The sequence below is a fragment of the Amphiprion ocellaris genome, chromosome 7, assembly GCF_022539595.1.
Source record: "Amphiprion ocellaris isolate individual 3 ecotype Okinawa chromosome 7, ASM2253959v1, whole genome shotgun sequence".
NCBI lineage: Eukaryota > Metazoa > Chordata > Actinopteri > Pomacentridae > Amphiprion > Amphiprion ocellaris.
In genome coordinates, this window is record NC_072772.1 from 13,775,126 (window position 1) to 13,802,860 (window position 27,735).

The 27,735-nt window shown below is 40.5% G+C and overlaps 1 protein-coding gene across 2 annotated transcripts; it reads left to right on the forward strand.

The window, feature by feature from the left end:
- On the forward strand, window positions 1-27,649 carry brwd1 (bromodomain and WD repeat domain containing 1). 2 transcript variants are annotated; one of them, XM_023299527.3, is made up of 44 exons: window positions 1-223; window positions 338-396; window positions 514-543; window positions 750-809; window positions 1,861-2,011; window positions 2,355-2,453; window positions 3,600-3,760; window positions 4,053-4,274; window positions 7,028-7,128; window positions 7,987-8,057; window positions 8,539-8,639; window positions 8,767-8,807; window positions 8,932-9,033; window positions 10,659-10,812; window positions 10,921-11,055; window positions 11,601-11,729; window positions 11,932-12,080; window positions 12,359-12,435; window positions 12,658-12,882; window positions 13,482-13,665; window positions 14,599-14,689; window positions 15,013-15,135; window positions 15,259-15,329; window positions 15,576-15,801; window positions 15,932-16,051; window positions 16,973-17,080; window positions 17,260-17,384; window positions 17,742-17,824; window positions 18,167-18,278; window positions 19,512-19,573; window positions 19,695-19,850; window positions 20,002-20,122; window positions 20,271-20,396; window positions 20,532-20,598; window positions 21,247-21,297; window positions 21,466-21,591; window positions 21,708-21,860; window positions 21,976-22,136; window positions 22,384-22,556; window positions 22,939-23,058; window positions 23,159-23,344; window positions 24,359-24,685; window positions 24,815-24,970; window positions 25,074-27,649. In XM_023299527.3, the coding sequence occupies exons 1-44, from the start codon at window positions 187-189 to the stop codon at window positions 26,495-26,497; spliced, it is 6,756 nt and encodes a 2,251-aa protein (XP_023155295.2). In that variant the 5' UTR covers window positions 1-186; the 3' UTR covers window positions 26,498-27,649. The 2 variants fall into 2 exon arrangements, with proteins under 2 accessions (XP_023155295.2, XP_023155296.2); XM_023299528.3 differs by having other exon boundaries at window positions 15,935-16,051.
- Window positions 27,650-27,735: the final 86 nt, after the last annotated feature.

The following is a 27,735-nucleotide window of genomic DNA, read 5'->3' on the forward strand; positions in this document are numbered from 1 at the left end:
GAAGTAAGCCGTATCGCCGAGGCCTCATCCTTCCAATGGCGACTGCGAACAGGCTGAACAGAAAGCGGGAGCAACCGTGGAGGGGGTCAGAGCTGTGCGACTGAAATTAAATAAATATATCCTATTCTCCGTAGCCATAAAGTTAGCCTTAAATTTGTTCCACCTCTCCAAATCACGGCCGGTTCAATGGCCAAAAATCGGAACATTTCGCTCCTTGAGTCGGGTAAGCCGCAGAAGTAAACCCAATTGATAGCTTCATTTACAACGGTATCGCTCGTTGCTAATTGATATCCCAGCTGCTTTTCTGACGACTAATGTCCTCACTGTTCATTTTCAGAGCTCTATTACTTGATTTCTCGTTTTCTAACAACGGGTCCATGTCGGAGAGCGGCTGAGGTGAGCTGGCGTGCTTTGACTGGCACACTGTGTTGGATTTCAAAATAGTTGACTAGCTAGTTGATAATAGAGTTAACAGAGGCATTCTAATCTGAAACGCCTTTTAATCCTCTGCAGGTCCTGGCGAGCGAACTAGAGGAATATCAGGTGTGTATCTCCGCTGTGTCTGCCTGCTTGTTAACGGCTAACTAGCTGCTATCCGTTGGTGTTGACTGAGTCTGGGCTTAGAACTTGTTTCACTCAGTGGACTTTCTAATACCCCTAGTTTGACATCACCCGGTTTTTTACTCGCCTCGTGTGCCTGCTGGCATTTTCTACGGTGACTCCGCTTAACCAAACTCTGTTTTCGACAGCTCTTACCCGGGAGATTGGACTGGCTGGGAAACGAGCACCCGAGAACATATGAAGATGTGGTGAGATTTAACTTCATATCTGTCGATGCTTGTTATTGTCTTGTGACAGGGGTACTCTGTGTCCATGCTCCGTGCTTGTTTACGGTCTTTGTTCTTTCTCCTGCTGGGGCTGCTGTTGGGAATCTTTGGGTTGGGATGTTTGACAAGGTCACAACTCGCTCCCACTGACTGGATTTTTCAGATCCAACAGTTGTATGGTGCTTAAAAAACCGTATTTGGACAGGGAGTTATATTATTTAGCCCCGACTGTTGTACTGCAGATAGGGTGGGTAGTTCGGCTTCTCGCTTTGTCGAGACGGCTCCTCTGGCCAATCAGAGGCCGAGATGCACTGTCGCTGCGTTATTTTGCATGTGACCTGCGCTGTGATTGGTCCATAAAAACAACACTTTGCATAAGAAGCCACGCCTTCGGAATAGGAGTTGAGAAGCACATGAAACAACACTGACAGACATTTGTGACCTAACTGCTGCAAAGCTTTGAAAGCAAATTCCAGACATTTAGTAGGGTTGTCTAGTATTAGAACTGAGTGTACTTTTATTTGATAGGGACAATGCAGTTTAACATATTTAAGACACAAAGCATGGACCTGCTGTCCTGCACAGAGTTTGCAGCTATTACTTATTTGCAACTCTTGTCCTAGTTGGGCTTTTAGATAGAGTCCAGTTGCAAAAATATACAGCTTTACTTCTCATAAAACCACCAATAATTCTATAGTGATGGTAGTACAATGACAAAACACCTTCATTGTGACACGTAAGAGAAAATAAACAACTACCGTTAGATCAAATGGTTATAGCACTGGTTTGCCTTAAGCCACTCCTCAACCTTTTTAGTAAGTATTTTTATGACTAGTTAGTTTGATTTCAAGTGTCAGTGTGTTCCATGGTTGATACTCTTCTGGAGAAAGCAGATTGTCCAAATGTTAGTTTCATAACTGATTATCAGAATTGCTGTTGATTTATTTTGTGTCAATCAGTTGACCATTCCATTCAGCAGTGGTCTGTGTTCAGCATCATCATGTCACTTATCTGTTTTTGTTTTGCCTGACAGGTTGCAGCCAACAGACATATTGCACCAGACCATTTGCTACAGATATGTAAGCAGATTGGACCACTTCTTGACAAAGAGGTGCCATCATGCGTCCCAGGAGTACATTCACTCCTGGGGTCAGGAAGGCAGTCAATGCTTCGGACTGCAAAAGGTACACGGCCTTCAGGGCACCTCTGTGGGTTTCTCTTGGTAAAAATATATGATGGGCTATTTTGTCCATGCAGTCTATGCAGTGAAAAGCATATGTCCTTCTCTATTTAGTTTACATAATGTGAAGGTTTGAACCTGACTTGCCACCAGTCAGTTAGAATTGAAGAAATGTCTTAAATGAGAGAAAAGATGTTTTCAAGAACCAAAAAGCTGAGCCCAGTTGCCTTTTACTGAAGCACTTCGGATTTTTGTTTGTCCATTTGCCAGAACTGATGCTATCTGTTTCCCTCGTAGTGCTGGCAGTCAGCTGAATCTTCCTGTGTGCTTTTTGTTTAAATTTTCAGACTGCGACAGTGTGCGGTTTAAAGCTTCATCATATGCAGCCCTTCACCGGGGCAGACCACCAGAGAGGCCTTTGAACTGCAAGAATCCTCCACAAATAGGTAGGTCTGGCCCCACTCAATGATCCTCTGTTTTGTTTTGCAAGAGATGAATGGACAGATGGATGCCCTTGTTGCATGTACTTGCTGAGTTGTTGTCCATCTTCACTGATAATTCATTTTTTGTGTGTGCAAAGTCATTGAGTAACTGGTAATGTGCACATTCCGATGTACTTCACTGTTAAGTTCTAATTCAGCTGAACGTTGTTGACAAATGTCAGCTTGGTGTCTTGTCAATACTTAGCCACATACTTAGCCTTGATGCAGTCAGCTACATTGCAGTGTAAGTTGTTACTACCATGTAAGTGAGAATAATTTTAAGTCATTCATCTAGAGGTTTGTGCAGAAATATTGGAATACTTTGGATTCTGTAGGATTCCCCGTTTGGTGTTACAGTTGAGGCATCCATCTCTTTCACACTGCTGGACAGATTCTTGAAGTTGTTACGCCTGTTTGCAAGTGTTTTGTATTTAAAAGCTGTTCTTCTTGAGGGAAACTAATACACATGTTGGCCTTTTTTTTAATTTAAAAAAGTGTTATTGAAGTTACTAAGCTGTTTTGTAAGTTACTTTTTTATAAGGAATAAACTAAAAATCTGCCTCATTTTTTACTCAAAAACAACTTCAGCTTGAGGGAGTAAGAATGTAAAAACAAACAAAAAAAGCTTATTGATGGTGGTCTTGTTTCTGTGATATTTTGTTGTTTCCCATAGCAACAGATACAAACCAGATGTGGCAGATTTAAGACCAGCCATGATATTGTTATTGTTTACAGATCAGATATGAGTTAAGGCTGTCTGTTTCATTTCGTGCTCTTGTTTAAATCAAACCTATTTATCTGACATATCTGGTATTGAAGGAACGATAAAGCAAGTTAATGAGAGAGGCAAACTACTCTGGAACTTAACTTTTATTGCTGTATTTAGATGCATAAGCTTGACCGAGACACAATACGTTTACATGCTTTGTTAAGCCCAAGAGTAACAACCTCTCATTTTTAATTTCATCTTGTGATGACAATGCCCCTCCACTCCTGCCCACATTAGAGTAAATATATCTCACGCCCACTGTATTTGTGTTGATTCCTGTCTTGTTGCAGCTCTGTAAATGTATCGTTCTTTTCTGATGGTTTGCATCCTGTTATCAACAGTGAAGGTGCATCGAGGGAGAGAGCTGACGGGAGTGCAGCGCTTCAGCTCCATCAGTCCTGTCAGCAACTATGAACACATGCGTCTGCATAGGCGGATCCTGGGGCATTTGTCTGCAGTGTACTGTATCGCATTTGATCGCACTGGTCTCAGGATCTTCACAGTAAGATGGATTTTGTCAATGTATCCCCCTACGCACAAATACATCTATACTTTATGTGCTGTGACACTTACTTGTGTTCATTTAAAAAGTTAACGCTGCATTTTTGATTCAGCTTATATTATTTATGAATTGGACACTTGGCTGACTGTGACTGCCCATACATTGTTATTGTTGTTAGGATTTAATTCAGGTTGATTATACCAACCAAGCCTGAGGCTACTGTCTTAACTTTGTGCCCCAAACTTGCCTTATAATGTACACTAAAGTGGAAGTTACCATTTTCCCTTTGCAGGGCTCAGATGACTGTTTGGTGAAGATTTGGTCTTCATTTGATGGAAGACTTCATTCAACGTTGCGAGGACACTCAGCAGAGATCACAGACTTGGCGGTCAACTATGAAAACACACTAATTGCTGCAGGAAGCTGTGACAAGACCATCCGTGTATGGTGCCTTCGTACCTGTGCCCCTGTAGCTGTGCTGCAGGGACACAGTGGATCCATTACCTCCCTTCAGGTAAAGTCATGTCAGCCATTAATATATAGTGTTATTTTCTATTTGTGTAAAGACAAAGAAGAGAAGGTTCCTTTTTCTGTGCCATACTATACAAAGGTAATTTATCATCCTATGAATGAGATAAGTATCATCCTCTTACTCTGCTCATAGGGTGTAACAGTACCTTCCACTTTGGTATGAAATTTCCTCAGTTCAGTACATCCTGTGATTCAAAGTACTGCTGTGAGAATAGCCTATTTTAGTGTGTGTACTCGCCTCGTGGAACAGAAAATGTAGAACATGAGTTCCACCTTGAACAATTTGGCAGTGCACCAGTAGTTGTCTATCAGCTACAGCATGCCAGCAGTGTTAGCCTTGAAACCTGGGCACACACTATGATTTTTATTAATCTTGCATGATGTGTTAAGTCACACTTAATGATTTTAACTGCCTTCCTGCACAGCCAGAATCTAACATAAGCACAAAGGCCTGGTCAGTTTGGTCCTCTGACAGTCCCAGTAAAGTTTAATCAGACTAGATGGCGGTGTTCTCAGTGTTTACAAAAGGAGAAAAAGTCAGAAAACCTTTGAGTAGTTCTAAAACTAGCATTGAACTGCAGTTGTAATGAGTAGTTGAAGTAAAATTTGAATATGTTGCCCTTCTGTTCATTGACATTTAAAACTTTTTTTAATCTTGCAGGTGTACAGGTCAGTCTCTTACAATAGAGCATCGTTGACATTAGCGTTATTTGTTCTTTCTTATTGACAATATACAAGAATTTGACTATTTGTCTTAACTACCTCAGTATCCACTACTTGATGGTATTTAATGCACTTCATTTGTTTTCTCAATCTCACTGTGATTCAGTATTATTATTATACCCTCTAAAATCAAGCAGGTGTAGATGCAGTATACATCAGAAGTGAATAAGCTCCTGTGCAATGAAATGATTCAACATTGTATCACCTTACAATAATTGCATTACTGAAGAGTTGAACAGTTCGCCATATGCTCTTATGTAAAATTAAAAGCTAATTCAATTCACTATTTTAAAAATTCCAGCCCAGCAGTAGGAAGTCATTGCAAAAAAATTAGTGCGCTTTTCATTACTGAGACTCAAATCTTTCATTTTTTCATTGCTTCGTATGTCCGCCTTTTATTGTTGATGACCAGCCTAGTCCTCCTTGGTATTGAGGACACCAATGTTGCACAGATTGCTGGAGAGATGTTTTGTCAGTGACTTTTGTAGTTGTTCTGTGTTGGAGGGGTTGTGTTACTCTACCTGGCTCTTTAAAATACCCCAAAGGTGTTTAGTTGGATTCGAGTCAGGCGACATACTTGGCCAGGTGGTAGTTATCACTTTTCTTTCTTTAGAAACTGTGGTGTGATTTTTTTGGCAGTGTGCTCTGGATTATAATTATGCTGCAATATTCCTGGGTGTCATCTTGTCAGTCAGTATTCAGTATATCCACAGGCATTCATGGTGCCATCTATAAATGTCATCTCCCCAACAGCTCATGCAGCCTCACATCATCACACTCCCACCTCCTTGCTGCCCTGTCAGTAGTGTGCTTTCACTGTTGTAGTGCTGGTGAGGCTTGTCCTAGACTTACTGGGCCCCATATGAGCTGAACAAATTTATCTGGTATCATTTGACCAAAGAATGTTCTCTCAGTACTCATGAGACTTATTTTCATGTTCTTTACCAAAGTTTAACCTTTCAGATTTGTGTTGAAGAGCAGGCAAGTTTTCTTTTTTTTTTTTTTTCTTGGCTGCCATCCATAGATGTTGACATTATGCAGTGTCCTTCACACTGCCTGAGCTGTCGCAGAAAATCTGATTTCCATTGACAATCCCTGTGCCAAGTTTGAAGTACTTGCCCATCACACAGCTAGCAAGCGCTACAGTGTCCATGGCATCATTTTTGGAGGACGCCACTGCGACTAAGTGGCACTGTGGTTCGGTCTTTACCTCCTGATTACTACTGCAGCTGTGTTCTGGCTGATTTTTAGTGTATCCTTTTCCATCTTTGTGAAGTCTCACTATGATCATGATGAAGTTGACTAACTTGAGTGTCAGTGGTTACAGATGTATTCACATTTTTGTAGCAATGAGTTTCTATTTAGGGGCCTGTGTTTTCAATAGAGACTGTCTAAGGTATTTGTTTTTGGCAGATACTCTTAAAGAGACTACATAATTATGAGCATCTGTAACATTGGCATATTTGCATGTCTGTCTGCTTTCCACCTGTGAAGGCTTTTGTTATTGCCATAAATTCAGACACTATACCATTTTAATGCAGGGGCTGCCTGCTACTTAGCCTAAAATAAAACAGCTGATCTGACAAGGTGTTGCTTTTTTTGAAAAACGGGTTTCCTCTGCCTTCATTGCATCTTCTCTTTATCACTATGACAACACCCTCCTTGCACATGAGCGTGGGTTGATAGAAATAGACTTTCTGTTGCAGTTCTTGTGAAAGCTCTATCATTTGTTTGCCATTTGAATATCATTTATACTTATGCTAAAGATGAATTAATGTCCTGAAGTCAGTTAGTCAGTGTTATTTTCATGCCTTCACTTGAATCGGTGAATGCTTTTTGGAACACCAGAATATAAAATTTAACCTTGTTCTTTTGCATGTTGGCTCAAGATCAGGCCTGACCAGAACAGACAGGGACTGAAATGTTAATATTTAATCTGAGGGAATTTCTCAATATGTATGTAAATGTTTGAGCACTTCAGATATCTGATCTGTGAATGTCTGTTGTTTTCAGTTTTCACCTTTTGCCAAGGGCTCCAAGCGTTACATGCTGTCCACTGGAACTGATGCTACTGTTTGCTTCTGGCAGTGGGACGTCCACAACATCAACTTCAGGTGAGCGCTGCTTGTTTGATGACAGTGTGTGTTGGAAATAGTGATATTTGACATTTGGTCCAATAATTGATCCATTAAATACATTTGAAGATTGTTGTTTACTACAGACCACGTGTGTTTTATTGGAATTTTTAAGTTCTGACAAAAACAAAAACTGAAAATGTTATATGAAGGTATTGAAGGAAATACAAAATGCGGTTTTGGTCTGTGTGTTAGTTTAACTGTGAGCTGAAAGTTAACTTCAAATGGTTCTCCTAATTGAAATCAGCAACAGGCCTAAGGCATAACTAGAAAACAAGCCAAACTGGGTTGAAAGTATTCTCTGTCCCAACACTGGTTACTGTGTCTCACACCGAACTTTTCATGTCGGTATATGGAATTTATCTGATGAAAATTGAACTAGAAAGCATAGAGTTCTACAGTGAACCACTAGGGAAAAGTATAAAGTCACACCAATAAGATGTTAAGAGAGACAAAATGGGTATTAAGAGATTTGTGATATGCAAGTATGTGGATGATTCTTAGCTGACAGAAGAACGTTAACTAGACATCTGGCCTGGCTGTAATCACATCTGTCGTCTTGAAGTTGAAATGCTAGTTAGTTTGCAAGAAACATTAATTGACAGTTTTGTTGGAATAATGAGTGAACAGGTAAACACTAGATTCAAAGGTTAGTAGCGTTGTTGCGCTGCATTTCATTACGAGTTGCCAAAGGGCACGTGGAGGCAAATGAGGCTGAATGTGCGATTCTCACAAATACCAGATGTTTAAAAGAGCCTACTCCTATTTGATGCATGTCACAGAAAATAATTCAGCTTTGAATGAAAACAGTAACATTTTTTTTTGCTCTTCTTCAAGTGATCGGCCACACAAGTTTACAGAGCGGCCGAGGCCAGGAGTTCAGACTGTGTGCTCCTCATTCAGTCCAGGTAATCAGTCATTTTAGGTAGACTGTGGAGCAATCCATCAAACCAACCAAATCTGACAACAGTTCCCAATAGATCAGTTTAATATCTATGATATCAAGTAATAGAAACAAACAAATATGAGTATATTAGAAAATTACTTGGACTCAGGAGGAATCATAACTGGAAATATGCCTGGTATTAAAATGTAGGTAAAATGACTTTTCTTATGTAATAGCTTGTTTTTACCAGTCATAAGGTGAGTTCACCCTAAAAGCACTTTTAAAAGTTTCCTCTGGTGAATTATCTGAAAACATATAACAGATCCTGATTGATTTTTCATAGAATAACCCATTTTGTGTATGCAGTTGGTGAACAAACCTGTATGGACACAGTTCTCAATATGATCATCTTTTCAGCAGATGATTTTTTTATAGACGTATGTTTCTATGAAGCTTAGTTGAAAAACTTAAAGCTTGTTTTCTGATAAACCTTTATTTTTCAGGTGGTATGTTTTTAGCAACTGGAAGTACTGATGATGTCATCAGAATATATTACGTGGGAAGCGGGAGTCCAGAAAAGATATCAGAGCTCCATGAGCACACTGTAAGAACAGCATGCTACATATGTAAAGAATAGACTGCCATAAACTTTTAGCTGCAAATCTACTTTTCGACATGAGAAATGTTTACTGTTGTTGCTTATCATCCTCCATATATTTACTTTTTTTCAGGACAAAGTTGATAGCATCCAATTTTGCCACTCAGGTGAAAGGTATAAAAATGTTTTATATATAATTGAATAATGCATAATGCACATATTTCACGAGGTAAAACTAAATTAAACATAGCAGTGTTTCATGTGATGGTAAAAGGTTTTTGTCGCTATCTCGTTTTAGGTTTGTGAGTGGAAGTCGAGATGGAACAGCGCGGATCTGGAAGCTCCATCAGCGGCAGCAGTGGAGGTGCATCTTGCTCAACATGTCCGCCACTCTTCCAGGGTAAGGACTCACTTTGTAGTTGTATTCCAGTTTGAAAGAAAACCGTCTTATCTTGGTGTAAATGCCTTGAATTCGCGCTCAGTAATCATGCACTGGGTACGAGGATGTACACTGAGTAAGCAGTAGGATATGCAAGAGCAAGAATCCCATTTGCAATAAAAATGCATCTGATTTGCTGAATGAAGAGCAACCATTTGCTGTGTAAGCTGCCTCAAAGAGTTGTCGGAGCATGTCCAAGTAAACCAGGTGCTGAAGTGAGCTGAGGAATCCATTTGCTCAAATGTATTATTTGCTCAGTTGTCAGATTGTATAAGTCTTGGCTCTGTCATCTGCTTACAAAACTGTGACTAACAGGTTGTGAAAATTTTGCATCACTTCCAGCTAAGGCTTGACTGACTGAATTTTTCACTGCAATGAAATTATATGAAAAGATTTTTTTAAACATTTGTTTGCAGATGTACTACAGTTTAAAATACAGTATTTTTTCTGTTATTTACACTTAAAGATTTGTCACCTGGTTAAATAATCAGTCTTGCAGCACATCCATACCTACATTAACCTTGATATTTAGCTGTAGGCTAAAGCTAGGTATTTGTTCCTGGAGACTACCAAAAGGGAAAGCTTAGACATTTCCAAATGTTTCAGTATTAGTCCTCTGGCTAAGCTGACTGATAAGACAGATTCTGTGTTCTCTGCGTTGTAGCTTTCAAACAGAGCATACTTCTGGACAGTTTGTTCAGTTGCAAATTAGTCATGCTTCCAAACAACAATGGCCTTATTTCACTGTTCAATTTATACAGAATTTTACATACAAAATGAATGTGCTGATGCAGTAATTCACTAAAGTATATCAGAGTTTCAACTCCTTCCATGTTTTTTTTGGAATGCACCCAGACTTAATGTCTTGGGAAGAACTAAAAAGGAGCCTCACTGGCTTTTTCTAAAATTGGCTCATCTGCCAAAGGTTGTAAACCAAAGTTGAAACTGCCTTTCAGAAGTCATTTTTAATGATGAAAAATAATTTACATTTTTCCTAGCAGTATGTTATCTCCCTGTTTGAAACTGGTGCTTGAGTTAAAAGGGAATCACTAATTAATAGATTCCTCGTGAGGTGGAAATTTTTCCATCTTAAAGAAGGTTTTGCATATGAACTTTCATCCTCTGGAGCAGTGTGAAAGCCAAAATTGGCAAAGACACAATATGAGAACAATCAGGACCGCAATGCTTCAGTTATTCATTTAGCTGAGGAAGCCACTGGTACATCACACACATAATGCATCCAGTCTGTTCCGTATTACAGATACGTGATGAATTATTATGGCATGAGATGGTGAGAGACACTGTTTTTTAACACAAGAGAAACTACCAACTTGGTAATATTCTTCAAAGTGAAGACAAAGCATGAGTACACAGAATAATCCTGTCGAAGGGAAACAAGGAGAAACTGCATATTGCAATAACTTGTGGAAAACATGGGCCTGCTTTCTTGAAATAGCATCTATCTGACATTTCATTGTCATTTATGTTCCGTACTTCAGCAACTTTATCACTATGAGACAGTACGTCTTAAGAGGAGCAATGTATTTAGTGAATATTGTCTGATTAGTTGTTTCTTTTTCTCTCAGTGCTGAACCAATGAGTGAAGAGGAGAGCTACTTCAAACCCAAAGTCACCATGGTAGCGTGGGATCGCCATGACAATACAGTCATCACGGCTGTTAACAACCATCTCCTCAAAGTGTGGAACTCCTACACAGGACAGCTGCTACATATCCTTAAAGTAATTGTGCACAATGTTCTGTCGCTCTTAAGAAGAAATGGAGAAAAATCATTTTACCTCTGAAACTGGTTCATTTTAAACCAGAGAATAACCTGATGTTGCTTTCAGGGCCATGAGGCTGAGGTGTTTGTCCTTGAACCACACCCTTTCGACCCCAGGATCATCCTGTCTGCCGGCCATGATGGGAATGTGTTCATATGGGATCTGCTGCGAGGGACAAACACACAGCACTACTTCAACATGGTACAGTGACAATCTCACGTTTACCGAATAGTTAACATACCAGTATGCAGCATGATAAGCACTTTAGAGACAAGCCATGATTAATTAGCTCATATATGGCAATATGCAGAAACATAGCACTAAAACTGACTTAGTTTAATGTATTATTTGTTTGTATGGCAGAAGAGGTCTTCCTCCATGGCCACACAGTGTGCTCTCAAATGCTCTTTAATCTGCAACTTTTCCCCTAGTTTCTCCTCAATCTGCTGCTTTATTGTCTCCAGTCCTTTCAGGCGTTTTTCTTTTTACCTCCTCTTATTTTTTGGACTCTTGGCAGATAGTGGATAAGAGAAGGAAACAGAACATTTACTTTGAGGGCCTGCAGAATCTGAAAGGAGAAAAATCAGACAGAGACACAGATTGTGAACAGATATTACAAACTTAAGATTAAAAAAAAAAAAAAAAAAAAAAGCAGGTGCTACTGTTAATAATTCTGCTTTTGTGCCGGGTTTGTCACCTTGCTAATGAGTTTTGTTACCTGGGGTGTTTTTGTGTTTTCCATCCAGATTGAAGGCCAGGGTCACGGAGCCGTTTTCGACTGCAAATTCACTCCTGATGGCCAACGTTTTGCCTGCACAGACTCCCATGGCCATCTGCTCATCTTTGGCTTTGGTAGTTCCAAGCCCTATGAAAAGGCAAGAATAGCTGTATCATTTTACAGACTGAGAAAATGTTATATCCCTTGAAATGTGACTCTTTACAAGCTTCCTGTATTGTATAAAAGTGCAGCATTGACATCCAAAAAAAGGAGCCCTGCCTTATCTAACATTATGCAAATATAACAGCTGTAAAGTGAAGTCATTTCCTAATTTGCCGTTTCTTCTGGCCTCTGAGCAGCTTCCAGACCAGGTGTTCTTCCACACAGACTACAGACCACTGATCCGGGACGCTAATGGCTTTGTGCTTGATGAACAGACACAGCAGGCGCCTCATCTCATGCCCCCACCGTTTTTGGTGGACGTAGATGGCAACCCTCATCCTCCAAGGTAGAGTTCTCATTCTTTTACTTATACAGCTGCAATGCAGTCTTCAGTTATTAACGTTGGATTCAGCTGTTTGAATATTAAGTCAGGGGTTCTTGTTGTCAAAACTGCGCCGAGTAATGCAGTTAGATTCTTTGATTTTGTCATGTTGTCCTTGAACATTTCATTTTTGAGTAGGTAATTCACAGCAATAGCAGTGTAACAGTAATTCGGCTTTGGTTTCTTTAAGTCTTGATTCATTCTCCAATGCTTTTGAAGTAAAATTTTCATTTGATTTTTAGGTACCAGCGTCTTGTCCCAGGACGGGAAAACATTGCTTCTGAGCACCTGGTTCCTCAGCTGGGATACGTAGCCACCAGTAAGGCCGTGTTTTCACCATCACTAGCACTAGTAAAGTTAATGGAGGACAGATGTATTTTGTACTATATAAATTACAAATCCACTTTCACTGCTTTATCAGCTTGCTAAATGTAGGAACAGTTGAACTCTAGATTTTCTTCTTAAAGCTGCTTGCAGTAATGTGATTAAACCTCCCTGACAACCCGACTCCTCTCTTGATCCCTCTGTGTTGCATCTTCAGGTGATGGTGAGGTGGTGGAGCAGGTGATCAGCCAGCAGACTGCTGAACACGAGGAGGTCACGATAAGACGCAGCAGCCTTCTGGACGAGGCCATCCGACAGCTTCAGGAGCAACAGGACCGGCACAACCAGCCTGAGACAGAGGAAGCGCCGGGTTCTGGAGCAGATGGGCAGGCTGAACCACACGGTCCAGTGTTGCCACCAGCACCAAGCACACCACGCAGAGGTATCATTGTTTTAGTCGACATATCACCTATTTATAAGGCCCTTATTGTTTGTTTTTAGCATACTTGCATTACTTAAGTACTTTCCATTAATGCAGGTCATAAATGCTCAAATAATTGGGTTACACTGCAGGTGCCGGCTGTTTTTCACTGAGCTTGGAAAAGCCAGTTTTACTCACTGTGTGCTTATGAACTGAAATAACCTGCAGAATAATTTAAAGCTTGATGCATTTTAACCTGAGGGCAACTCAGGCTTTTGAGTTCATCTTAGTTTGCTTCTTGCTGCTCTACTTTACTTGATTAATTTAGTTTTAAATCTTTGATGTTCTAATTAATGTTTTTTAATACTTTACTAACTTTGCCTTTTAATATTTTGTCATTTTTGTTATTTGAGTTTGTGTCTTATGTGCCTGTATCTTTTCTCAGCTACATTGTAAATGAGGCCTCCAAGCCTCAATGTCCTCTGAATTTAAATGAAGGTTAAATGTTGATGGAATGAGCTTTTGGATGTAAACTGTGTGGATTTAGTTTTTTTATTTCACACAGTGTCGCACAAGCATGTACAAAGAGTGATTTATATTTTATTTTTCTTTAACTGCAGTGTCTGTGAACGACCGAGCAGATGTGCAGTCACCCCCTAACGTGGGTCTGCGTCGCAGTGGACAGGTGGAGGGCGTTCGGCAGATGCACCAGAATGCTCCTCGCAGCCAGATGGCCACCGAGAGAGACCTGCAGGCCTGGAGGAGGAGGGTGGTGGTACCTGAACTGCCACCCAGCAGCTATAGGTAGAGTCTTACCTTTACCGGCTAAACATATGAGATGGGTGTGACTTTTTTTTTTCTCACCACATTATTTACCCAAAGCACAGCATGTACAACTGTTTTATAGTGTCACATTTTAATATGACCTGCATGGAAACGGATCCTACTTCCATTATTGATCTGATCAGTATCTGTTGTAACCACTTACAGAAGAAATGAGTACTGTTGATTATCTTGTAACTATTGCACATGTCCAGGTCTGGGATATAATAGATGGTAAGTGTACAGTCAGTCCTTGTAATGAGTATGTTGGATGTGAGAGAAGTAGGCAGGTGTAAAGACATGAATACTTAGACAAGAGCCAAATTGTTTTGGGTAGGTAACAGGTCAGAGAATCTGTGAAATGGCGGGATGCTCACCATCAGCAGGGATGAATACGAACCAACAGTGGTTGGAGGAGGAACAAACCAGCGACAGACTGTAGGTGGATGTGTTGGTACAAATCTGGCATGTGGCAGCGCAACTTAGCGCTAAGGTCCTGTTGCCAGACACCACAGGGTATCTTCAGAGGTCTTACACAGCCGTGTCTTGGAGGGTCATAGCTGTTTTGGTGGGATACTATTCAGGAGTAGTAATAATGGTTGACTTTTACATCTGTAAATGTTCAACAGAATTCACCATTTTCAAGAAATGTAATTTTTGAGAACTTGAGTTGATAGTAAGAAACACAGATAAAAAGTCTTTTCACAGTCCTTTGTTACATGACGTAAAAAAGATTTAAGAGGATGTGAATGCAGCCTGGTTATTGACATCAACAGAAAAATGACAGTTGTTTATGACTAAATCCATTAAGAGGAGGTAACTTTCATACTTCTGGAGATTTTATGTCATTTCTCTTGCCCCAGTTTTTGTTACTGTTCCTCATAAATTTTAAACAACATGGAAATAATTTTTCAGGGACCAAGAGGACACTCGAATAGCCAAAGGAGACGAGGAGGTGGTGCAGTACAATGCTAAGAAGAGACGCATTATCTACAGCAGCTGTCGAGTAGGTTTCTCATTTCTTAGATCGAAATTTGAAAAATGTTTCCTGTTTAAAGCTGTGAACAGCTTTCTGACTTATGTACGAAACTTCAAGCAGTCTGCAAAGTGAACGCTACAGCATCTTTGTAACAAGTAAATGGTGGATTTGATAACATGCAGGATCAAAGAACAAAATGCACTCTATATTTACAGTCCCGTCTGAAACAAATCATTTGTTCATCTTCAGAAATCAAGATAGGTGTTTTCAGGTTGCTTTCTTTGTTCTTCACAACTATTTCAATCCATTTTTCCCCACTGATGCTGAGTCAGTCCCATTTGTCCCTCCAGGATGATTCAGACGATGAGCCATCCTCTGCAAAGCGAGCACATGGCCGCAGCAATACGCTGGAATTCATCGATTTGTCGTGCGAAGAGGGAGAAGAGACGGCAAGTTCAGAAGTACACAGCGAGGTATCATATTTTCTACTCTCCCAGGACATGGTAATCAAGCATCTGTGGTATTTTTTGATGTAGTTTTTAAAAAAAGTTTAAGCAATTTCTCTTTTTTTTTTTTAAATTTTCATTTCTCTTCAGGACAATGAGCTGGACGGCAGTGATCTGGATTCCTCCAATGATGAAGATGAGTGGAAGAGTGACAGCTCAAGGTATGAAGCTCTCTAGATGAGTCGCGGGAAATTGCTCTTTGAATTTTTTTGAAAATCGTCCAGAGTACCTCATGAAAAAGTTTTCCTGAATCAAACATGGTTTGTATAGACAAAAAAGTAGTCACTTAAATGTTAAAACTTTGTCTTGTCTTTGGCGTCAATTCAAAAAGATAATTTGTTGTGTTTTCTGTTGTCATCTGCTGCATGTAACTTAAAATATAATCATAACTGCTTTTGATTGGACAGCCATACTTCCAGTGAGTACTCCGACTGGACTGCAGACGCCGGTATAAACCTGCAGCCCTCCACCCCGCTGTCGTCACGGAAACGAGTGAGGCGCAGACTGAGCAGCTCTGAAGAGGAAGAAGAAGAGAATGAGGAGGAGGAGGAAAAGCAGCAAAGTGACGAGGAGGAAAAACCTGGGAAGAAAAGCAAGGAGAAGACCAAGAAAGCAAAGAACAAGTCACCCAGGGTGAGTTTACCGATCCTACTGCTTAGTTGTTGCCAAGATACTGCTTTACATTGTGTCTTTAACAAAGTATAATAGTAAATATTGTGACAAATATTTTAATATTAAACATTTTACATCACAATGCTTCAAGCAGCGTCCAAAGGCCAGACCATCCATTAACAGGGAAGTGTCCAATGAGTTCAGACCGTCGCCCTGGATCACCGATGTCATTCCCAGAAAGTCTCCTTTTGTTCCCCAGATGGGCGATGAGGTACGTATCATTGGTAGAGGCTTTTACGGGACTGTGAGATGGGCTTAGGTCTGTTTTTATTTCTTACTGCGTTCCAAATAGTTCACCGAGGTACATTGGAAATGACAGTTCAATGCATTTTGAAAGTAGAAATCAGGTTTGACACAAGTATGGCATTGCAAAGCTTCCTGGGATTAAATACATTTGACCCAGCACAAAATGACTGGACCTTGTTTGTTTTTCAATTGGCCTTTTGCATCACTAAAGGAGCACTTGAACTTTCTTTGTTTTATTGCTTTATTACTGATTGGCTTTTACAAATTTGAATCCCAAACAGATAAAACAAAAACAGGAACAGACCCACCTTTATGAGCAACAATACTGGGACGATATGGGTAGTTAAAGGTCTTTTGAGTCTTGGCTGAACAAGATAAAGAAAACAGACCTACACAGCAAATATATTTTTAAAAAGCTGAATAATGTAGTCCTTTTTTATCCTCAGATAATCAGTAAGCCAGCTAAAATGTAGTAGATCATCTTTTGGTTTAGCAAATGTGACCTTATCGCTGAGTTTTTTTGCCAAAAGGTAAAGTATATTTACTTTGCCTGGTTTGATTTGGGAGCAAAGTGCTCATGGTCAACGTCACACTTTCAGTGTGACATCTTGGCAAGAAATAGTGCTCTTTATACCAAGTTAGAGAACTGCATTAACATAGCAGAGAAGAAAATGTGCATGAATCTGCCATGACAAATGAAAAATAAAGTGTTTAAAAAGAACTACATTAAGAAAATGGAAAAATGTGGAATTGATTTATACAGATATGGATGTAGTTTTAATACTTTTGGCAAATGTTTTATTGGCTCAGCAGGGCTTTGGAATCACCAGATCTTCTGATTATCAGCAAAAGTTCAGTTCTAAGCTTTATATGTTCTGTCTGTCAGGTGATCTACTTTCGGCAGGGACACGAGGCCTATGTGGAGGCTGTGAGCCGGAGTGAGCTCTACCCCATCAACTTAGAAAAACAGCCCTGGAGGAAAATGGAGCTGCGGGTAAGATTAAGGCCAAAAAAGGAAAAGAAGATCATAAAATGTGTCCAGTAGATAAATTTTAAGCAAAGATATTAAGTTTTAAAAGCTGCGTGAGTCTTCACCGAGAACACAAACGCTAACACTAATGTAGATTTCAATTTAATTCAAATGAAATGAAAATCCTTCTGTTTGTTTCCTAGGACCAAGAGTTTGTGAAAATCACTGGAATCAAATATGAAGTCTGCCCTCCGACACTTTGCTGTCTGAAGCTGACTCTTATTGACCACGGCACCGGCAAAATCACAGACAAGTCCTTTTCTGTCAAGTAAGCAGCTCAGTCACATTAAACATCTATTTACTGAGAAACACATTAAAAATGTTGTTTTTCTTTAATCTTATCAGCAGCCCAGCATGAAGACGGCTTTACCCGAGGCCATGTTTGAATTTGTTGCATGTATATCAAGCGTATAATTAAGAAAATTAGGTCATTGTAGTGTAGAAGTGATAATGCCTACAATATTTTGATCGTAAGCTCTGTTTGTTTTATTTTGATTATATTGTCTTTGCTGGCTAGATTTCACCGACTGTTACTGTGTATTGGTAAGAATCAGTTTTACAGACACAAAGTCCTGTAAATTTTTTTGTATTTTGCCATCAAAGTGACTCAGATTTTTTTCTACAGGTATCATGACATGCCAGATGTGATTGACTTCCTGGTTTTGAGGCAAAGTTATGATGAGGCGCTGCGAAGAAACTGGCAACCAAGTAAGTGAGCGCGATACTCCCTGTTAGAAGTGTGTTCTCCTTCTTTCACTGCCAAGTAACATCTGTGCATTTCTTTATTCAGCTTTATATGGATAAATCAGACTTATTTTTACAACTTGGTCAACATTTTAGTCTAAAAGCTACTCAATTAGAAAGGATTATTTCACAATGAGAGTTCTTTATTATTTCTGCTTTGTGATTTCTCAGTCAAGGATGAATAAGGTTTTGTTGTTGTTCACATAGATCCTGCTTCTAGTGATGAATCAGTGCAGTCGCCTCCACAAATAGGTGCAGGCATTTATTCTCCATCTCCTGAATTTGGTGTTATTTTCTTTCTTGCAGATGACAGGTTTCGCTCAGTGATAGACGATGCCTGGTGGTTTGGGACCATCGTCTGTCAGGAGCCTTACCAGCCAGAGTATCCCGACAGTCTCTTCCAGTGCTTCAAAGTCAGGTGGGAAAACACCCATATTGTTGGAACAGAGTAATTGTGGAGACACTGTGACGGTGACACTAACACTAATACCGTTCTAATCAGGTTTCCAACACTTATTGCTTTTGTGCTTTTGATGTCCTTACTGTATAAATCAAAGCTTTAGCCAGACAGCAGGCTGACTGGCTGACATTATTTAGGTTCACTGAGATTGCAGTAGTGGCATTATCGAGTACATAGAAATACAAATTTTGAAATGATAGACGATCTATATTTTTTGTATATTTAGAGATCAGCTGGGCCTTGTCTCTGTCCTCTTGTGGTTACTAAGAAGCATAACAACGTCTTGTCTTTGACTGTCCTTGCAATGGCAATAATATTTCTATTACTAGCTTTTTAAATAAGACAAAATAAAAAGTTATGAGTGTCATATTAGTTCATATAACTATCAAGTCAGGTCAAATTTATTTATAAAGCACTTTAAAACAACCGGAGTTGACCAAGTTGCTGTACAGAAGAATGAAAACATGATCAGAAGATAAAAATAATAGAACTAAAGACAAAATATGCAATAAAACATAAACAATAAATAGACTAAACTGACTGGACTGTCCATCCCAGATACAGTATATGTGCACACGGAAACAACAAACCTACGTTACGTGAAAAGCCAAAGAAAAGAGGTTGGTTTCAGGAAAGGTTTTGAAATTAGACAGTGAGGAGGTCTGTTTGATGTGCAAAGTTTTGGAGCTGCAACAGAAAACGTTCGATCCCCTCTGAGCTTCAGCCTTGTTTTGGGCACCCTGAGGAGCAGCTGGTCAGCTGACCTGAGAGATCGGCTAGGTGTATGGCGGGTAGAAGCTCAGAGAGTTATGGTGGGGCACGACCATTTAGGGATTTAAAAACAAGTAAAAGAATTTTAAAATGGACAGGCAGCCAGTGGAGTGAAGCCAGAATCGATTAAATGTGCTCAAACTTTCTTGTGCCAGTTAAAAGACGTGCAGCGGCGTTCTGAACTAACTGGAGACGAGCGATGGAGGACCCAGTAACCCCCATATAAAGTGCATTACAGTAATCCAGCCGAGTGGTCGCTAAGGCATGGATCACTGTTTCAAAGTGCTGTCTCTGGAGAAAAGGTTTTATTTTTGCCATCTGTCTTAACTGGAAGAAGCTTGATTTCACCAACTATGAGTAATTGAATAGTTTAACTGAAGAAAAAGTTACTGTAAACTTTTTTTTGTTTGTTTTCACCAGATGGGACAACGGGGAAACTGAGAAACTGAGTCCTTGGGATGTGGAACCTATTCAAGATGATGGTAATAAAATTGTCTCCTTAGCTTACTGCTGTCACAAACACACAATACTGGAGTCTGTTTACAAAGTCTGGGTAGTAATGGGATTGATGTCATATTGAAAAAATCTGTCTCCGCTGTGCAGACCCGCAGCCAGAGACAGAAGGAGGTGGTATCCCTGTGACAGCAGATGAGATGAAGGAGCTGATGTACAAGCCTCTGCCAGGGGAGTGGGGCGAGAGGAGCAGGGATGAGGAGTGCGAGCGCATCATCGCTGGCATCGATCATCTCATCACTGTCGGTGCGTATACATGAGTAGACGTTCTGTAACTACCTTTGGTTCACTTTCATATTTCTGATCAGTCTTTTTTTCACACATCAGGGTTTCTCTAATTGTAGAACAGATTCTCACCAGTTATTCTGACCCAGCTTCTTGTACGTTTTTGCTACAGAGATTGCAGCTCCGTTCTCTGGTCCTGTGGACTTGATCCAGTATCCCACCTACTGCACCGTGATCGCCTATCCCACAGATCTGGGCACCATCAGACTTCGACTCATTAACAGATTCTACAGGTCAGTTCCTCCTTCTGCCTCGCTGATAATCCAAACAGGTGTTTACTGTTGATGGAACTGTGTGCTTTAAATGTTGAAATTCAAAACGCTAATGTTTTGTACAGTTTTTGAAGATACTGTGTATTTACTCACCTCTGGTGGTCCGCAGGCGCCTCTCAGCATTAATTTGGGATGCCAGGTATATTGCACATAACGCCCGCACTTTCAATGAGCCAAGGAGCAAGATTGCCCACTCTGCAAAAATTATCACAAACGTCCTGCAGAAATTTGTCAAGTACGTATTACCGAATGTCTTTCTAAAAAAAAATCTGCTGTAGATCATGTGATGATACACAAACTCTAAGCACATTATCATTCAAATATATAGTCTTGTATGCGAATAAGTCGTCACGTTTTCTTACTTCGTCAGTAATCCAAGCTGCACAGATATCATGGAGATATACAGTGCTGTAGAAGATATGGATGAAGATGATGAGGTAAGTCTAGATAAATTAACAAACTTTATGTTATTAGTGTGTTTGTAGAGTTTTTTTTCATGTGCTGCTGCCAAAACATAAGTTTGATTTGAAAATCCAGTACTACACCTACGCTGTTGGCAGTAAATGTAAAGAAAAGATTTTTGAAAATTAACAAAAACCAGTATTTGGTGTGAGATTGTTTTACAGCACCAATCCTCTTCGGCACACTAGTGCTCATTCTTAGGGCATTTTGCAGTCGATTTGGCTCCTCATGGCTCTTTGTGTATTTCCAGCCTCACTCAGTGATGTTGAGTTCAGTGCTCTGTGGGAGTCGTACCATCTGTTGCAGATGGTTCTGGCTGGATATTTACAGCTGTTGTCGGAATAAATTTAGGACTAATCAGATGTCTCCCTGATGGTACTGCACTATGAGTTAGACTCTAAACTTCTAAAGTTAGCTTTGCACAGTTCTGTGTAAGCAAATAAGTGGATCATTGAGAGAAGAGACTAGATAAACTTGAAATGTATGTAAGCAGTTGCAGCTGATTATAAAGAAGGCAGTTTTCCATTTTAAGGTCGTAGTCTGTGATCATATCATTTGAAAATGCAATTATCACAAAATTAATAATGACATGTAAGTAATCCAAATTTGTTTGGTGCCTACAGGAAGAAGATACAGAAGCACCAGGAACATCATCTGGACACAGACTGCGTCAAGTAAATGCATTCATAGAACTGATAACATCCAAGGATCTATTTGTAGAACTCAAAACTGCAATAAGCCATCAGTACTGTCACTGTGAGACATATGATTGTTTTAGATTAGACTTTGGCTGCATATGTTTCTTGTTAATGATTTCCGCTCTTTCTCCCTGACATGTGCAGCGCTCTGTAGAGGTGATACCAGACAGAGATGCCTGGAAGGAGCAATGCAAGAGTCTGCTCAACTACATATTTACCTGTGAGGACTCAGAACCGTTCAGGCAGCCTGTGAATCCTCAGAACTATCCAGTAAGTAAACACCGTACACTGAGACTAAAGTATAACTGAAGAAACATCAGCAGGTCATGTTTTTAGTTCTGTGTCCGGTGCTTTGGAAATCTAAATCCTGTTTGGTTTGTGTCCAGGACTACCACGACATCATTGATACACCAATGGACTTTGGCACAGTGAAAAGGACGCTGGAGGAAGACCACTATGAAAACCCTGTAGAGCTGTGCAAAGACACCCGGCTGATATTTGCCAACGCTAAAGCCTACACACCCAACAAACGCTCCAAGGTATAGTGTAATTATCTCTGTGGAGGAATGTTAATGCATGGAAACCACTTGGGTTTGCCTTTACACTTAATATTTTAGCTTGTCTGCTGAACTTTGCCTCTTTTGTTGTTTGTAGATTTACAGTATGACCTTGCGGCTCTCTGCCTTCTTTGAGGAGCGAATCAGAACAATCATATCTGAGTACAAAACTGCTGTCAAAAGCAATGACAGGCTCCGCCGCAGTCAGAGGTTTCGTAAGAAGATGCAGCAGCAGGATCAGCCCTCTGCCCCAACAAGGTCTGTGTGACTTCTACATTTCAAAAATCATTATTTGCCATGTTTTGTACTCCAAAGGTGATGCATTAGAATCTTACCTAAATGCTTTCTTGTTGCCACTTGTTTCTTTCTTCATTGAGAGCTCACTAACACAACGCAAATGTTCCAGTAATTAGATTTAATTTGAAACTGTTAAGGTGTCACTAGTCCATTTCCAGCTTACGAGTGCAGCAGTCTAATTAAAATGTTGGATTTTTCTTTCCTCAAGTCAAAAGAGGGCTGCACTGAAAACTCAGGAAAAAGTGGAGTCGACGTCAGTGACCAAATCTACCTCAGCCAAAGTGTCTGTTCCAGAGAGGGCCGGGAGGAGCCGAAGCAGCAGCTCGGGTCACAGCTCCTCAGACGACGACTCCGGCTCCAAAGGTGCTTCATCAACACCAGGTACAAAAGAAGCTTTCGTGCTGTAGTAGTTTTTTTGAATAACTGTATCATGACTTTGCTCAGAGTAGAGTTGAACATTGATGGTTAAAGATGTCAGAACTACTGTTGAAATAGTTTGACAACTCACAGCTGTCTCAAGGCAGTTTTAACAGTCTTTGCTTCTGGAAATGGCTTCTTGACATGCAGTAGCTTGTGAAATTTAACACTATAGCTCACACAGACACGTGAAGGGCTGTGTTTGAGTTTTGTTACTTGTTGAATGCCATTTAATTGTGTTGGGATAAAAAGAACTTGTAATTCCACTGCAAGAACCGGTTTGGATCCTCATGTGTTTTCATTAATATGTTTTTTTTCTGCCCTGCTCTCTGCTCTTTTATGGCAGAATCTGAGAGTGAGATGAGCGTGTCAGAGGAGGAGAAACGTCCAGGTTCCTCAAGGCACCATCAACGTAGACATAAAGCAAGAGTTACAAGGAGCCACCGTGCCAAGCCAAGAAAAAAAGGTCAGGAATAAAGTATTTCCACCGATTCTGTAGAAAATAAATGTGCCTTTTAAGTTGTATATTGAGAAAATTCTCCTTGAAAATATATTATTGTTACTAGTTGCTGAAAGCGACAGTGAAGACGAGGAAGAAGACGATGAAGAAGAATTTGACAGTGACGGTGAAGAGGGAGAGGATGGAGAGGTGTCCTCCCAGTCTTCAGATCGTCGCTATCCCAGCAGGAATAAGAGCAGCAGGAGTACGCGGCTGACCAGAAACAGCGCTGCTGGAGACAGAAAATGGACAGGTAAGCACTACGGACTGTCTACAGCAGGGGTGTCGAACTTCTTTTAGTTCAAGGGCCACATTCAGCCCAGGTTGATCTTAAGTGGGCCGGACCAGTTAAATTACAGCATATTAACCCATAAAACTCTAAATTTTTCCTTTTGTTTTCATGCAAAAAAGTATGTTCTTCAAACATTCACATTTAATGAACAAAACATTATGAAGAACATGAAGTTTCTTCAGAAAAATAAATTCAATTTCAGCAATATTTTGCCTCAATTTATCATTTACACATTACAACTTACAGATCACAGTGTGTCTACAAAGGCACAAAACATTTAGTCATGATCGAAACAACAGCAGTCAGACAAGAAAAGACAAAAAACAAGACAAAGTATTACAAAAATGAGACACAAAATGACAACGAGAACAAAACGCCAAAAAATGAGACCGACACGAAACAAAACAGAAAAAAGGCAAAAAATTAGGCCAAAAAGTTACAAAGCGTCAAAAAATGGACAAACGACAAAAACAAGACAAAAAATTACGCAGACACAAGTGAGACAAAAAACACAAAACGATACACACAACAATGAATAAAGTGAAACACAAAATGAGAAAAATAAGACCAAAAATACGAGCGTGACAATAAGGAAACAAAACAACAAAAACAAGAAACAAAATGACAACAACATGAGACAAACGACAAAAATCAGACAACAAAACAACAATAACAAGACAAAATATTACAAAAATGAGACACAAAGCAACAAAAGAACAATGAGCAATATATTATTTTACTTTATGATCAAAACAACTTACCCAGAAATTATTTTAAATTTATAGTTTTACAAATTCACAATTTGCAGTTAATGTATTCTCTGGAATTTTTACACTTTGAGGGCCGGATTGGACCCTCTGGCGGGCCAGTTTTGGCCCGCGGGCCACATGTTTGACACCCCTGGTCTACAGCCTCAAACGGAGTAAAACTCACCAGTCGGTGTGCTTAATCATTGTTCTGACTGGCGCTTTTCAGAGGGCAGAGCTGAAATGAACGGACACAGCAGCAGGTCGTCTCGCAGGGAGAGGCGTCACCGCCAAGACTCTGACAGAGCCACGTCTCAGGGCTCTGACAGGGAAGAGGAAGTAACGGGGCGCAGGCCACTCAAGAGAAAGACGGCAAGGGCGGCTGTTGACAAGATAAAACTCCTCGAAGCATCAGATGAAGACTATGAGGAGGAGGAGGAGGAGGACAAGAAGCCAACGAGGAGCAGCAGTTGTCTCCGCCACACATCCTGGGTCAGCAAACGCACTGCAGTGATCCAAAGCAGCTCAGATTCAGATGGAGAGTCATCAGCGAGGGGTAGGCGAACGCTTTTCACAGTCAGAAAAAGTACAGCACCAGAAAATACATTGCTCGTGTGTTTTCGTTTTTTTTTCAGCTCCTTAGGGATAGATTTTTACTCTGTTCTGCTCTTTCTGTATTTTCTAGCCTCTCAGAATACGAAGGAATCAGGTGGTGAATCCAAGGATGAGGAGGATGGGAATGACAGCGATACTTCATCCTCCTCCCAGAATAAGCAGAATGGAGACACGAAGTCCATCAAACAGAGAACATCAAGACAAGCTGCCAAGACTAAGGGAAATGGTGAGAAATGTCCTCATTAATCATGTTTCCTTTTTTTTTTTTTGCTAGTGGTGAGTTGAAAGTTGCTCTAATCAGGTGCTTTTTTTCCTTTCTTCCTGTGCAGATGCTTTGTCCCACATGAACGGACACAGTGCGAAACATCACAAGTCTAAGAGCAACTCTGAGCAAGAGGAAACTGCAGAGGAGAGCTCTGGCGAAGCTGAGGATGATGAGGAGGAGGTGCAGGCACCAAAGTCTCAGAAATCCTCTAAAAGAACCGCAGCCGCTCCAGCCAGGAAGAGTAGGATTACAAGTGAGGAGGAAGAGGACATGGAACACCAGACCACCAGACACAAACCTCCTGGAAGCTCAGATGATGAGGACAAAGACCACAGTTCCCACAAACACCCACACCAAAATGGAAGAAATGTGGAGGAGGTAATCCACAGGGACTCCAAGAAAAAAAGTAAAGTTTTACCGTCAAAAAGCCAAGAAAAACAAAAGTCTGCCTCAGCTAATAAACTGGATGGTGCAGAATCAGATGAAAATAGTGATTCTCCAAAGAGATCCAGCCCACGCAAGAAAAAACTGAAAAAAGAAGAGCAAGAAGAAGAAAGCAATCACTCCAGTGAGGAATATAAGGTTGAAACGAAGACAAAGAGGTCAACAAGAAACAAGAGCAAATGTAAACGGCTGCGTGGCGACACCTCAGTTTCAGAGACTTCTGAGCAGGAGTACAAACCCAAGAGGAAGTCGAGGAGGAAACGCTCCACTGGCTCATCAGACGAGGAGTCGGATAATTCAGAAAAAACATCAAGCAGGCGGCTGAACCTCCGAGTCCTGCCAAAAAAGAAATACATCAGTGACAACTCTCTTTCCGAGGAGGACTCTGCTTCTGCAAACCAGAGTAGACAGAGAAATGGTAACAAAACAGCAGTGGAGTCGAGGGAAGACAGGTGTAATGCAAGAGTGTCTACCAGAACTTCTCCCAGTGAAACCAAGAATCAGTTGTCTTCCAAGAGAAAACGGATTTACACCTCAGATTCTGAAGACGGTGAGGAAGAGCCAGTGCCCAAGAACAATAAAAATAGCAGGTCAGGCTCCTCGAAGCACTCCAAAAGGGAATCCAAACAGGAGGATGATAACAGCAACGAGAAGGAGACTTCTTCCCACTCTGATTCCAGTGAGGAGGAGGAAGATATTGGTCATTCAAGGAGAGGGAAGAAAAACGCGAGGCAGCCAAAACACAAACGAAAGGAAAGCTACAGCAGCAGCAAACACAGTTCCGACTCAGAAAGCGAGCAGTCGTCTTCAGCCTCTGAAAACTCATTTGCCAGCTCAGGGTCCCACAGCAGTCCAAAGAGGAGAAGTCACGTACGGTCTGGGATCAGTGAACGGACTGCCAGCCGCCAGCTACGGCAGCGTCGCCAGCAGGCTGCCTCAGAGGAGGACGACAGTGATGAGTCGTACGGCCAACCGCGGCGAAAGACACGCGTGAACACCCGGAACCGGGGCAAGCGGACGGTAAATTATCAAGACAGCGAATGAAGGACGTAGCGGCTGGAAGTACAGGCTCTAGGGGGAAGACGGACATTAACTGGAGACCTTAAAGACACTTGATGGCCACGTTATGGTAGTAGCACTGGAGTCCTCGAGAGAAAATGCTGTGAATCTGTTTCATTCAGGGATATTTATATTTTCTATGAAAAACATGTTTATAGATGTAATACAAATTCAAGCATTTGAACTGCTGGTTTTCACAAGGATACAGAGCAAAACACCACCTCCCATACTGCTTGTTGTGCTTGTTGGCCAGCAGAGTAACCATTCTGGGGAGTCTTGTCAGCTTGGGTGCTATCTAATATACCTCTGTTTAATCAAGCATATTGCTGGCTTGCACTAAGATACACTGTAATGAGGTATTTCATACACTAGTTTTGCATTAGAAACTCAGGGGTCAACTAAGTTTACTGTAGTCTCAGACATGCAGTTGTGTTTTGAGCTAAGGTAAGGACAAGAAACTATTCCAGGTCGGCAGATGTCCAAGCACATTCACTGGGACAAAACAAATCCATGTTCAGACTTTTGACTACAGCACTCCTTTGTAAATCCACACACTTAAAGCTTGACTGTATTGTGAGTTTATATGAGCCTAATGAACGAAAATGATTTTTTTTCCCCCATACATTTCATTTTTTTTCAATAGATTTGTGTTGTAGTCTAGTGAATAGATGTAAATATGTGATTAAGAACAAAATTGTCTGAACGGCTTGGCGATCAGTTTGTAGCAAAGCGTTTATTTAAATTTGAGCTTTTTCTTATTTTTGTTTTTTTTTTACATGTAACTGCATTGTCTTGCCATATGTCACAAATTGGTACCTTTTTGCCAAGTACAAATAACCAAAAGTACTTAATGCAAAATGTTGTCATTTCTCATATTGGGAAGACCTTTTATTGTTGTCCTGTGTTATCTACTTTCAGTATTAAATTCTTTTTCAGAGTTGACTTAAGACATTTTGCCAGTCACATGGTTTCATTTTGTTTATTGGGAGGTTTCTAAATACAGTCGCTTTATGACATTGAGCTTAATGTTTTTCGTACTACACCTTTAATAAACAGATTTCACAGGAAAACTATTAACGCAATGTGGTCGTGGAGTGCAAGGAGTTATTCTTCCTGTTAATAAAGACATAATTTCAAGATGCGTTCTGTGTTTAATTTAATCGTATCAACTGACATCATGATTAGAGTACCCCACATTGATTAAAAATAAATTACTTTCCGTC

Excerpts from the sequence above, each read along its gene's own strand:
- brwd1 (XM_023299527.3), top strand. The coding sequence starts at position 187 with ATGGCCAAAAATCGGAACATTTCGCTCCTTGAGTCGG. Across the intron at positions 8,808-8,931 it reads TTTTGCCACTCAGGTGAAAG|GTTTGTGAGTGGAAGTCGAG; the intron begins GTATAAAAATGT and ends ATCTCGTTTTAG. Across the intron at positions 14,690-15,012 it reads TTATCTACAGCAGCTGTCGA|GATGATTCAGACGATGAGCC; the intron begins GTAGGTTTCTCA and ends TTGTCCCTCCAG.